General features: G+C 39.5%; 1 protein-coding gene across 10 annotated transcripts in view; it reads left to right on the plus strand.

The window, feature by feature from the left end:
* The window catches only part of Gigyf2 (GRB10 interacting GYF protein 2), a 126,806-nt gene that overhangs the window by 68,934 nt on the left and 45,269 nt on the right, over nt 1-12,603 (plus strand). For 6 of the 10 annotated variants that reach the window (XM_037210055.1, XM_028876258.2, XM_037210057.1 and 3 more), the window contains 4 exons: nt 6,363-6,542; nt 10,042-10,259; nt 10,351-10,513; nt 10,594-10,782. In XM_037210055.1, the coding sequence (XP_037065950.1) occupies nt 6,363-6,542; nt 10,042-10,259; nt 10,351-10,513; nt 10,594-10,782 (750 nt within the window). Of the gene's footprint in view, nt 1-6,362; nt 6,543-7,502; nt 7,927-10,041; nt 10,260-10,350; nt 10,514-10,593; nt 10,783-12,603 lie in introns of those variants that run through there. The other 4 variants (XM_037210056.1, XM_028876261.2, XM_037210061.1 and 1 more) reach the window with 3 other exon arrangements.

Genomic DNA, 12,603 nt, shown 5'->3' on the forward strand with positions numbered 1-12,603 from the left:
TGGGTGTGCTGTCAGCACCTGTGAGCATAGGGCTGTGGGGATGAGGACATATGCTCTTTGTTTGAGGTACTTTTTCAGAGACATTCTTACAGTTCCCCTAGTCGCCCATCCATCCAGAAGTGGCTGAGCTTTCAGGACTCTGCTCACCAGCTGAGCAGAGGTTAGGCTGCAGAAGTTTAGAGATTCCTAGTGTGGACTTTAATTAAACTCCTATTTTCACCACTGTGGAATTACAGTTCTAAGTAATTATTGAGAGCAAGGGGAAGTAAGTGTCCATACTTGGATGGGATTCCCTTTCACTATTTAATAGAGAAATACAAAGTCAATTGCTACAAAAATTTGCACGTAAACAAGCTTCAAAGTCTGTCCCATAATTCCGCTTTTGCTTTTGGAGTTTGGGTACTTGTAAGCTCCAAGTTTCACAGCTGTAGATTTTGTTGGCTGAATGCCTCTGTGCTCCATCTGAAGTTTTCCATAAACACCATTTTTGGCTGCAAGTCAAACATGCACACAGGTGCCCTTTTACCGCTCCTTCTCCTTAGGAAGTCCGCCCAGAAGACCAGGCAGAAGCCAGCACTCAGTTTTCATTTAGTTTGTAGAAGACTCCTATTCCTTAACACCTTAAGAAACAAGTATGTACTTGTACATAATATACTACATATGTATTTTAACAGCTTTTATATGCTTTAAGTGACTATGATATAAGAACACAAAATATTCTATAGGTAATATAATTTCCTGATAAAAGTCTTGTTTACTACATTGAGCAGAAAATTTTTTAATTGATTTCCCCCTTTTCTCTTTTCCTTTTCTTTCCCCTCTTTTTCTTCCTTTCTCTCTCTCTCTCTCTCTCTCTCTCTCTCTCTCTCTCTCTCTCTCTCTCTCTCTTTACATTTTGAAGCTCATAGACAGCAGTAAGATTCTGAAAGCCTTAGATTGTTTGCCCTGAAAAGCAAAGCATCCTTGGTCACAGCATGCTTCTAGTCTAGGGACTCTGAGCCCCAAGCTCACCCCTGATTGTAGCTTGGGAATAGCTCCTTTACCTAGTCTCTCTTTGTAGTTTGGTGTGTTCAAGCCTTTTTGGTGACTGCCTTCCCCAGATATTCCAGGCAGTTTCTAGGTGTGTACCAGCAGACAACAGCATGAGGGCTATAGGGGTGGGGGCATATTCCTATTGCTTGAGATATTTTTAAAAAGAAAATTCTCATCTGCTGTATTCTTTGCAGTCTTTCTCTTGCCAGGAACTGTACTGTTTGCAGACATGTATTTACAGACTATTCCATTAGATTTAGAGTCACTTTTAAATCATCTTGTTCATAAATTGTGTTTTAAAAAGAAAGTTCCCAGAATTCTTTACTCAACTTTGTCATAGTGCTGATAAATTGCAGAGAGGAGTCTGAGTTTGAGTGCTAAGAAGGGCCCATGTGGGTGGCCCTCATTGTAGCCCTGGCCACCATAGAACACTGCAATTATTAGACACAAAAAGAGCCTAAGATCGCATCTTTTAAACTGGGGATAGCTTTGAAGTTTGTCATTTAAGTATCATCAAGAATACACAAATCTACAAGACATGGTGGCGCACGCCTTTAATCCCAGCTCTCGGGAGGCAGAGGCAGGCGGATCTCTGTGAGTTCCAGGATTGCCTGGTCTACAGAGCAAGGTCCAGGACAGCCAGGGCTACACAGAGAAACCCTGTCTTGAAAACTAAACAAAACAAATGAAAGAGTACATAGATCTATCATTTCTAAAAACAAGATTATACAAGCGAATCTGTTTGACATTTCCACTTGTTTACCAAAATTTATACAACAGATAGCTACTAATTAGAAAAAGTTCTAGACTATTAGAGCAGTTCTTCATTCAGTGCAATTTTTAGTTATTAGTAACAATTGCAAATATATTTTTATATAGTTTGACGCCACATTCTTCTTAAATTAATTCTAGAATAAGAATTTTCTATTGAAGAAGTTGGTCTTAACCAATTTTTTCAGAAATAAACATTTTGAAATTATTTTGATGGAAATACTGAAATAAACATAGTCAGAACTATGTTTATTTCAGTATTTCCATCAAAATAATTTTTTCCGTCATTCTTTTGGAGCTTGGCAGGCTTAAATCCTAGATCTTCCTCTTCTTCCAGTAGGCATAGTTGTGAGTAACCCACTGAGAGTAATGTGGTAGAGATGGGTTAGGAGGCTGCAGGACTAGGTTCTATTTCTGATTCATGACTCAGCTATGTGATCTTGGGAAACCACCCACAGGTATCCCTTTCCGCACAGGAACAATAGAGACGGTGAGGTTTAACTTAATCTCCTGTGGTTATTAAGGCGATCAGGTGAACTCTATCAGGGCATTGTATCAACTATAATGTATCAGGTCCTTTATTTCCATGGGTATCCCTGGTCTGTGGCCTAGAGGGCAGGTGCTATGTGCAAGCCTGTCTTTGTAATCCTATGTGTCTAATATTGTTTGTTTATGGAAGAAACATCATGTTAACTTTTACTCTGGGTTTGAGTAAAACATTTCTTTGGGAAAATATATGATAGTAATTACAAAAGCTGAATATGATGTGTACACAAAGAAACATCTCTTTGCTTACCAAAATTTGTGTATAAGAATGTTCATAAATGTATAGTTCATAATAGCAAAAAGCAAGAAACGACCTATATGTCAGCAGTTTAAGAGCAGTATATTGCAGCTGTTCATAAGTGAGATCCTGTATACCAGTGTAAAAGAACAAGTTATTTTAAGAGATAAATTAATATTCCATTTATATAAAGAAGTTCAGGACTGGTGATGTAGCGCAGTGGGTCATGCATGGTGTTTGCTGTGCAAGCCTGACGTCCAAGTGTAATCTGGAATCCGTGTAAAGATAGAAGGAGAGAACCAGGCTCAGAAAGTTGTTGTCCTCTGTTGTTCCCTTGTGGATTCTGGTGTGTGTGCACCCCACTCCCCAAACAAAGCTTCTTTAAAAAAATTGATTTATTTATTTTTACATCCCAGTCACAGTTTCCCTTCTCCCAAATAAAGTTTTTAAAAAAGTCCAAGAGGGGAAAATTATGAAACCGGGATTATGTATAGATTTGAAAAGACTGATGGGAGAGCATGTGATTTTTGAGAGCTTTAAAAAAAAATTAAGGTGTTTATTTTACACAATTGTTTGATTAAAAACTCGGTGAATTACACATTTGTCATGTGTCCCACCTAAGAATGTTGAATTAAAAGTTTTTTTTTGAAGCTAGAGAGAGTGAAGTCTGTTTACAAGTCCTTGAGTCTTTTTCACTCTTGTCTTTGGAAGATGACTGTTGAGTCCTGAAGGTTGGGTGTGGGATTGGAAGGACTGTTGTTAGTTGGGTTTCCTTGGTTTACTAGTAATTCATAATTGAGACCTTTCTATTGTTGATATTCATATGTAATGTTTAATATGTGAGAAAGTATATGGCCGTTCTTAGAAATTGTTTCATAGTAAAAGCCACCTTAGTAACTCAAATTTGAATTCTGCTACTGATTTGCTAGTGATCATGTAAATTCATACTGCTTCATATCAGACCCACTCCCTTCAAATGAGAATGTCAGGATATAACTGACTTGTTGGCATTACTAGGAGATGAACAATCATGGAGAAAATATTTGCTTTCAAAAGTGAAAACTGGGGCTATAAGGTGGCAGGAGTGTAGAGTCCAGTGACAGTGTTACCCAGGCTCTCTGGTGATAGGCTGTACCCAGCCACTTGCAAAGCAAAAGCATAAAGGTTACTTGAGCCCAACCGTTGAAAGCCCGTCTACAACACAGTGAATGAAGCCAGGTACTAAGGGAGGGAGAAGGCTCCCTTTGTCTGTATCCTGCCCGCTGTCTCTTCCCAGTTCACTTGCCCCGTTCTCATGTGCTCATGCCCATGCTCACTCCCCGTGGGCTCGCCCTCTCACCTTCACTCTGACCTCACTTTATAGTGTAGCTCAGCTGACCTTGAACCTCGGTAGTCTTGTTTAAGATTGTGGAATTATTAGTACTTTAGTGATTTTAATTTTAATTTAATAAAGCCTCTAATATTTTTTAGGAAAAGTGATAATTTGTTTTTAGTGAGTTATGCATTTTGCCATTAGTGCTACATTGGTTCCCTTGATAACATTCAGTACTCTTGAAGGCTCTCTGTGGAAAAGCAGACGATGAAAATGAGTGGCTAGATTAGTTTAGGCATCTGTGATTAGCACTGTGTATTCTCACAGCTCAATAGTATTTGTGAGCGTTCCTCATTGTTTTCATATTCAAATACGTTAAAGGTTTCTTCTAAATTTCTCTTTTTTAAGAGTAGCTACATTTTTCATGAAGCCATGTAACAAACTTAGTGTTTTGTAAGGTATATTGACCTCTCAATCTAAACAGGAGAGCCTGGGACGTCCTTTAGTGCAAGGAAAGAGTGTGTCTATACTTGAATCTGTAGCTTTGATTCAGTGTGCTATAAGTTGCTGTTGAGTGATCAGGAGATTAACATATGAATTCTGCTATGCTATTTAATAATGGTATATGATTCTAGACAATACCCAGAGGTTGTTTATTGAGCCTCATTGTTCTTAGCCATAGAATGGGAAAAATTAACTTCCTGTAAGAAGGATTGGAAATCAAATCAGTTAAGTGATTATTTGAGTCTTTGACTGTGTAATAATGTAGATGACTCCAGGGTTTAGCTGAATGACTTTTGAGTTAAGGTCTTATTTAGCTCAGGCTGGTTTCAGACTCTTATGTGATCCACCTTCTACCTCCTGATTGCTGTGATTATGGATGGCTTGAGCTACCATGCCCTGCATGAGTGAGGGGTGTTTATTTCTCTGCTTCATTTATTGGTTAGGTGGTTTGGGCTCTAGTGTCTCATGAAACACCAGTAAAATTGTCTGCCTATTCTTTAGTCATTTTAAGGTTCTTTTGGGATTGGAACCACTTTCAATCTTACGTTTCTGTAAGTGAAGAACCTTAAGGCTTTGTATTATGAACTTCATCATAGGCACCATATGGTTCCTGTTTTCTTCAGAGAACAATTGCAAGATGTTTCAAGACAGAGGCCTCTTAAATTTTAGATTCAGAACTGGGCATGGTGATAACCAGCTTTAATTTCTACTCAAAAAGGCAGAGTGTATATATATATATATAGTGACTTCCAGACCAACTAGGGTTATATAGTGAGACCCTGTCTCTTAAAAAAACAAAACAGGCCGGGCGTTGGTGGCGCACGCCTTTAATCCCAGCACTCGGGAGGCAGAGCCAGGTGGATCTCTGTGAGTTCGAGGCCAGCCTGGGCTACCAAGTGAGCTCCAGGAAAGGCGCAAAGCTACACAGAGAAACCCTGTCTCGAAAAACCAAAAAAAAAAAAAAAAAAAAAACAAAAAAAAAAAAACCACCACCATCACCAACAAAAAAACAACTTTAGATTCAGAAAGGGACATCATTTCAGGTATAATCTATTTTTTAGCAGTAAGTTCAGCTCATCTTCAAGGGAAAAGTACTACATGAATACTAGGAGCTAGGGATTATCCAGGGGCTCCTGGAAGCTGTTGACCACGGCAAAAAGCTAATAGTGTTTTTCCTAGCAGATGATATCTTTTCTCCCTTCTAAGAGTTTTATATAAGTTTTGTCTAAGAGTTGGGTATATAAAGTAAGGTAATCATATGATAAAAAATGTCTTTTAAAAAAGCATATGCTAATAGGGAAAGACTGGCAAAATGCACTATTGGATGAAAATAACAATAGAACGAAACAGTATGTTATCCTCAGGGGTGTGTGTGTGTGTAGGAGTTACATATGCATGACTAAATGTACACATGGGCAGTTTTGGGAAGATTTTGTAGGAAACTAATGATGGCTCTTCTTAGTGCTGGGGACTAAGTCTCTGGAGTCCTTATGTAGAAGGAAGATTGATTGCATTTTCATTGTATGTCTTTTTGGTAAAGGATTTATTTTATTTAATGTGTGTGAGTGTTTTGATTGCATGTATACATGTGCACCACATGTGTGCCTGGTGCCAGCAGAGGTCAGAAGAGGGTTTTGAGCTGTTGTATCGGTGTTGGCAACAGAACCAGGATTCTCTGCAAGAGCAACAAGTGCTCTTAACTGTGAGCCATCTCTCTAGCTCCTCATTGTATGCCTTTTAAAATTGCACATACTATTTTTGTTTAAGAAATAATTGCCCAATCTTTGAACATCCAGCTTTAAGAAAGTGTAATATTTGTGTATATATACAGTTAGTTTGTTAACACTTTCTGAACATGGAAAGGAACAGATAAGGGGAAAGTTTGAAGTATTACTTGTTTTTCAGAATCTTTACTGGTAAGAGATCGTGTTAATTTACCATACTTTCTTCTCTTTATAGGGAGACCAAATTTTGAGGAAAGTGGACCAACATCTGTGGGGAGAAAGCATGAGTTTATACGGTCGGAAAGTGAAAACTGGCGGATCTTCAGAGAGGAGCAGAATGGAGAGGACGAAGACGGAGGTTGGCGATTAGCTGGGTCAAGACGGGACGGAGAGCGGTGGCGGCCTCACAGCCCTGGTGAGAGTTGTACAAAGCACAGAGGGGCTGAGATGAGAGCCTGCTAAAATGTTTGCAACTTAATGGAAAAGGAAAATAGTTTTTGTTTGTTTGTTTTTAAAGAAATCATTTATGCTGTCACAGCTCAGTCTTATTTTTACAAAAATATTTTAACGAAACAATTCCCTAACACATCTACTCAGTTGATTGAAATCACTTTTCTGTTTTCCTGAGGCAAATAGTATGGTTTAATAGGAAGCACCTGCCTGCATCTGCAGGCATGGGGGAGGATTTCATTCAGTTCGTCTACCTCTCTATCTGTAGCATTCTGTAAAACTTAATGAGGGTATTAAAAAATAAACTTACAAATGTATAATTATACATTTGGAATGTGAGTTGTCTTCATGGGTATTTTCCTTGAACAAGGAAGGATTATTTTTTCCCTTTTCTCCTCTTGAAAAAGTGATTGAGGCTGGGCGGTGGTGGCACACGCCTTTAATCCCAGCACTCGGGAGGCAGAACCAGGTGGATCTCTGTGAGTTCAAGGCCAGCCTGGTCTACAGAGTGAGATCCAGGACAGGCACCAAAACTACACAGAGAAACCCTGTCTTGAAAAACCAAAAAAGAAAAAAAAAGAAAGAAAATATGATTGAGGGATAGGGAGGCTTATTTAAAGAATAAACTTTAAACTCAGGTCAGGAGTAATCACAAGTTTCTTCTTTTTGTCCTCCTGACTTTAGAAAAGAGAACAAGAATAGTCATGATCAGTAAATTTCTACGTTCTTCTTTTGGACTCTTCATGTTTCAAACCATTCTTGGGTATTAGCTATGCCAGTAATTGAAGACACTGGTCCTTTGTGAAGCTCCTTTGCTTCCATCCTCATGATGCTCAGATGTATTGTAGCCTGAGTCGTGGGGTCACACAGACAGAATATATTATATTATTATAATACCAGCTGTATGCCAGAGAAGGTTACCTTAGTGGGTACTAGAACAATCTAAGTATTTTTCTCATTTTAAAGTCAAGTTGTTAGCCAAAACTCTAAACTAGTCTGACACACTGTAGTAGGCGTTTAGTGATATGTGGATAGAAACATAATGAAATTAACCTTTCAATAAAAGTCTGATGATTATAGTAGTTATAGTTCTTCAAAGCTGCCTTTTGCTCAGGTTTTCTGTCATGAGTGGGCATTGTTTAATTCATAGGATCCAGGCAGTTCTCATCAGTCTGTATCCTAGGCAACCACATGTCATAATTCTCTCCAGGGCATTACGGCATTTTGTGCTGAGCTTGCCTGTAAGGAGAGGGGTTGTAGACTTATGTTCCCCACAAGCATTTAGTGAAGAATGGACAGAATCTGGGCTGAAGGAGAAGAGAAATTCCAGCTGGTCAGAAACAAACAAGGTGAATGTTTTGGAAGATGAACAGTGCTTCTGAGCCCAAGTGTGTGATGCTGAGTCTATTAAAGGGAGTTAGGTCCCCTTTTATTGTCCTCTTCCACTGTTGTCCTCCCTAGCACCTTAGAATTCGGTCATACAGTGTTTCCCTCATCTTTTCTAAATCTTTCTCCTTCATTTGTTTTTGTATCAGTTTTGTTGTCAGCCTCACAATCTACTCCTGCCCCCTTTGTCCATGTATTTTTACAAGATGTTTTATGGGATAAAGATAAACGAGATCTGGAAAAAACTCCTGTGCTTTCTTTTTTTTTTTTAAAATACATTTAACTTTTAAACCTGGCATATTAAAAATCTAGTCTGATCACTTAGTTGTTTTAAGTTAATTTCCACCTCTTAGGTTATAGTTAATCTTTTATTAGAATTAGAATAAAATTTTCAATACAGTATCTTCGATTGATGTATCTTCTGAAAATTTCTGACTTTATTCTAGATGTAAAGCCCACATAAAGCTGTGGTCAGCCTTAATGAGTTGTCGGCCTCACTTGCTGCATTTAGTTTTTTTTTTATTTTTATTTTTTATTTTTATTTTTTTATTTTTCAAGACATTTTCTGTGTACTTTGCCTTTCTGGAACTCATTGGTACCAGGCTGGCCTTGAACTACAGAGATCCTCTGCTCTGCTCCCGATGCTGGATTAAAGCGTGCGCCACACGCCCCGCTGCATTTAGTTTTATGAGTAAAATTTTACTAACTCTTGGTAAGACAACGTACGAGATGTAGTTCTATTAAAGCAGGGATCCCAGCTGGTTATAGCTGGAGAGTGCTCAGTGGACAGGGAAGCCTCCACTCTGGGAGATGAACTTAGGAAACTCAGTAAGAGGGAAACAGGAGCTGAGTGCCTAGAAGGATAGATTCCTATCAGTGTGCATACTTAGACTGTTTAGAAGTGATAGCAGTGGACAGCCGACTCTGGAATCTAACATTTGATCATGAAGACTCCTTTTGAGCAATAGCTCTAGCCTTACATTTAAACAGAGCGTATATACAATTCTGGGCTCTCAGCAGGTAGTAAATGTTTTACATAGGAGAGGATCTGTCTTTTTTGAACATCTTAAGCTTCTACCTGTATTTGGCATCTTAATGTTTTCCACAGTGTTGTTCTCCCCTCCCCTTCCTTTCCACAGTAATGTTTAGATTGCTGGTTCTAGCACATTTGGCCTCAGGAGTTAGAGCATTTCACTCTGGCCTCATTTTTCCCCCTATATCTCTCAACAGAGTGAGAGTCAAGACTAGAAAATTTAGAGGTTAAAAACTACCTTTCCATTTGCGACTCTTAGATGTGGGTTGGACAGATGTAGCAAGAACTTCCCTTCTTAAAAGAGTACTTCTGTTTTAGAAAAAAACCTTGAGCAGGCAGTCTTTTTCTGTTGGCAAGTAGATTCAGTGACTATTATGCTAGGGTGGATTCAGGAATGCCCCTGCGGTGGTAGACTGGGGGAAGTAGAAGGGAGGAAGTGCAGTGCAGTGGCAGAGCAGCGGGGATGCCGACCCGGGGCCAGATAAGCCTGTCCGTGCCCAAGTGCAGCGCTTTGTTTTTGTTGGAGATCAGACTTAAAAATGAGAAGTTAGCACTAGTAATTAGACACAGTGAGTTTGATATTATGAGTTGACACAGGAACTAATATAATTCAGAGTGATGTTTTTCTAGGAAGAAGGGTACTGCTTTAATATCTATCAAAGAGAAGGCATGAACTTTAATTCAGAAAGATAGCCAGTGCAAGTCTTGGCTAGGAGTGGGCCATACAAGTAATTAGTCATTGCTCACCGAATGCCTAATTATTCAGAGTGCATACTTTGAATACCGTATCCTTTCAGTGTGCTTTGTTCTAAATTTATCTTTTAAAGCTTAACTTTGTAACATGCCCCAAACTTTGAAGGTAAATACTGTTGTCACTTAGTGACGATAAATACTCTGAGCTCAGGTCTCCTGATTTTCTCTTTAGAAAGCTGATCCACTAGAATTTGCTCTTAGTTGTAGTTTTCTTTATTTCATAACCATGATTTTCTTTTTCAAATACTGTCATAAACCTTTCCTAAGGTTTCTGTCCTCCTCCTCAACTCAGATGGCCCTCGTTCTACAGGCTGGCGAGAACACATGGAACGCCGCCGGAGATTTGAGTTTGATTTTCGAGATCGAGATGATGAGCGAGGTTACCGAAGGGTGCGCTCTGGCAGTGGGAGCATAGATGACGACAGGGATAGCTTGCCAGAGTGGTGTTTAGAGGACGCCGAAGAAGAAATGGGCACGTTTGACTCGTCTGGAGCATTCCTCTCTCTAAAAGTAAGAAAGTTGTTTTAAATGCCATAACAGGTGCTGACTTACACCAAAGCCAGATATGCTGTTAGCCTTTGGTTTTACTTTCTTGCTTCAGAAAGTGCAGAAAGAACCTATTCCTGAAGAGCAGGAAATGGACTTTAGACCTGTGGAGGAGGGAGAAGAGCGCTCTGACTCTGACAGCAGCCATAATGAAGAGGCCAAAGAACTCGATAAGGCAAATAAGAAAGAGGGAGAAAAAACAGACAGAGCAGTAGCTGGTAAGGCTGATTTTTGTCAACCTGGACCTTGTTTAAACAAAAACCTCCTTGAATTCACTTACTTTTACTTTGTGTTCCAGAAGCTAATGAGGAAGTACCCCAGACGTCATTATCATCTGCTAGGCCAGGCACCCCTTCAGATCACCAGCCTCAAGAAGCACCACAGTTGGAGAGGAAAGAGGAGCCCAAAGCTGAACAAATAGAACAACCTGAAGAAGAGACTCAGGGAGAAAAGAGTCTCCCAGTCAAGGGCCCCAGCAGAGGGGATGGTATGTATTTGTAAGAGTGTACCTAAAACGGGATTTTGCTGAGACCAGTAGTCACTGGTGTGACAGCTTTTACTTAACCCCATGGAACTGTTTTCAGGTGAAGATGATTGGAATAGTTATCATTGCCAGTAAATGCAGTTGCTTTCCTCGTGTTTCCTAATCTCAAAATTCATAAAAACAGGGTTAAAATCTGCAAGAGTGGTGATAAGAGCCTCGGTTCCTAGGGTGATAGATAGAGCTGTCTTGACTGCACTTGTACATTTAGTTGGGATTCTCTGTAGTTGTTGGATTCCCATAGCAGAAAAGTTGCCTTTCATCTAGTATCATATATTCAAGGGAACAGAAAGAGTACCTGGGCCAGTCTAAAAGCCCATCCTCACCTTTGCTAGGTAGAAAGCAAGTCTTTACACATCTTCTGTAATGTTAACTAAATTTGTTTGAATGGCTTATACATCTTAAAAGCACTGTTGTTGTGCATTTCTTTGATGATTTTTGTAAGTACTTAAACATCGCATTGCATGGCTGATGTTGAAGGACACGGTCACCTTAAGAGTCTGCCCTTGGTAACATGGCCTGCTAGACTTGGGCCCTGTTACATGGCTCCGTTGTAGTTTCAGCATCAGCTCTTGATCTCCCTACATCATACTCACCATACGGAAAGTATTTTAGACCTTGATTTGTGCCCTGGTTTTTTGTGTTTATGCTTCTCTGTATAGCTGAAACTTTATTCCCTCCTAGTAAGGTTGTTGTCTTCTATTTCTTAGTAACCAGTACTCTTCGGTAGTTAACATAGCAATGCTATATGTATATACCTAACAAAACAGTATTATAAAGATTGAGATTTTTTTTTCCCTTTCCCCTCCTCATTAGACTAATATATTGAAGGCCTGAACCAAAAATTTGTTTTCAGGCCAGGTAGTGGTGGCATATGCCTTTAATCCCAGCACTTGGGAGGCAGAGGCAGGCAGATCTTGGCTAGCCTGGTCTACCTACAGAGAGAGTTCCAGGACAGGCCAAAACTACACAAACTCTTATCTTAAAAAACCAAAAAAAAAAAAAAAAAAAAAAAAAAAAACAAAGAAGAAGAAGAAAAAATCTACTTCCTTGGATAGGAAGTAGAATTTGGAAGTGTAGATAAAGCTGGATCAGTTGAGGGAACAGTGAAAGTATAGTGAGAAAATAGAACTGTTGTGTTATGGGCAAGAAATTGTTTTATTTATTACAGCCCCCCCCCATGTGTGTATGTTTACAAGTAGAAATTAGAAACCATCTTCCAAGAGTCACTTATCCTCTTCTACCATATAGGTTCTGGAAATTGAGCTCAGATTGTCTGGTTTACTTAGCAAGCACCCCCAAACCACTGAACCATCTTGCTGTCCTCTCAGGCCACCTGTACCCCTTTTTAAAGAAAAGGTACTATGTGTGCTAAGAAGGTTGGTAGAAACTATAGTTGGAACTTAGATTTGATAGCTTTGTGTAGGGTATGGAGATAGTTGGGCTACTGTGTGACCTCAACTTCTGAGCAACCCGAGGAGGTAGGCAGTACACTTGTAAACTGAGGTAGTGGTAGATGAGCTTTTAGTCAGAATCAGACGTACGAACTGATTATACGTCATGGTGGGAAAGAGGCAAAGATGGCTAAGGTGGTCCAGAAGATTAGGTACCGGGAAACAAGTAGAAGCTGAAGAGCCCATTAGAAAGAGGACTGAATGAATCCGTTTAGAACATTGACTGTAAAGCGTGAAGGTGAGTGAGAGTTGACCAGAAAAAAGGTTGTAAATGAGGGACTGTACCTGGATGAGAGTAGTTTAGAGCTAGGCA

The sequence above is a fragment of the Peromyscus leucopus genome, chromosome 13 (genome assembly GCF_004664715.2).
Source record: "Peromyscus leucopus breed LL Stock chromosome 13, UCI_PerLeu_2.1, whole genome shotgun sequence".
Lineage (NCBI taxonomy): Eukaryota > Metazoa > Chordata > Mammalia > Rodentia > Cricetidae > Peromyscus > Peromyscus leucopus.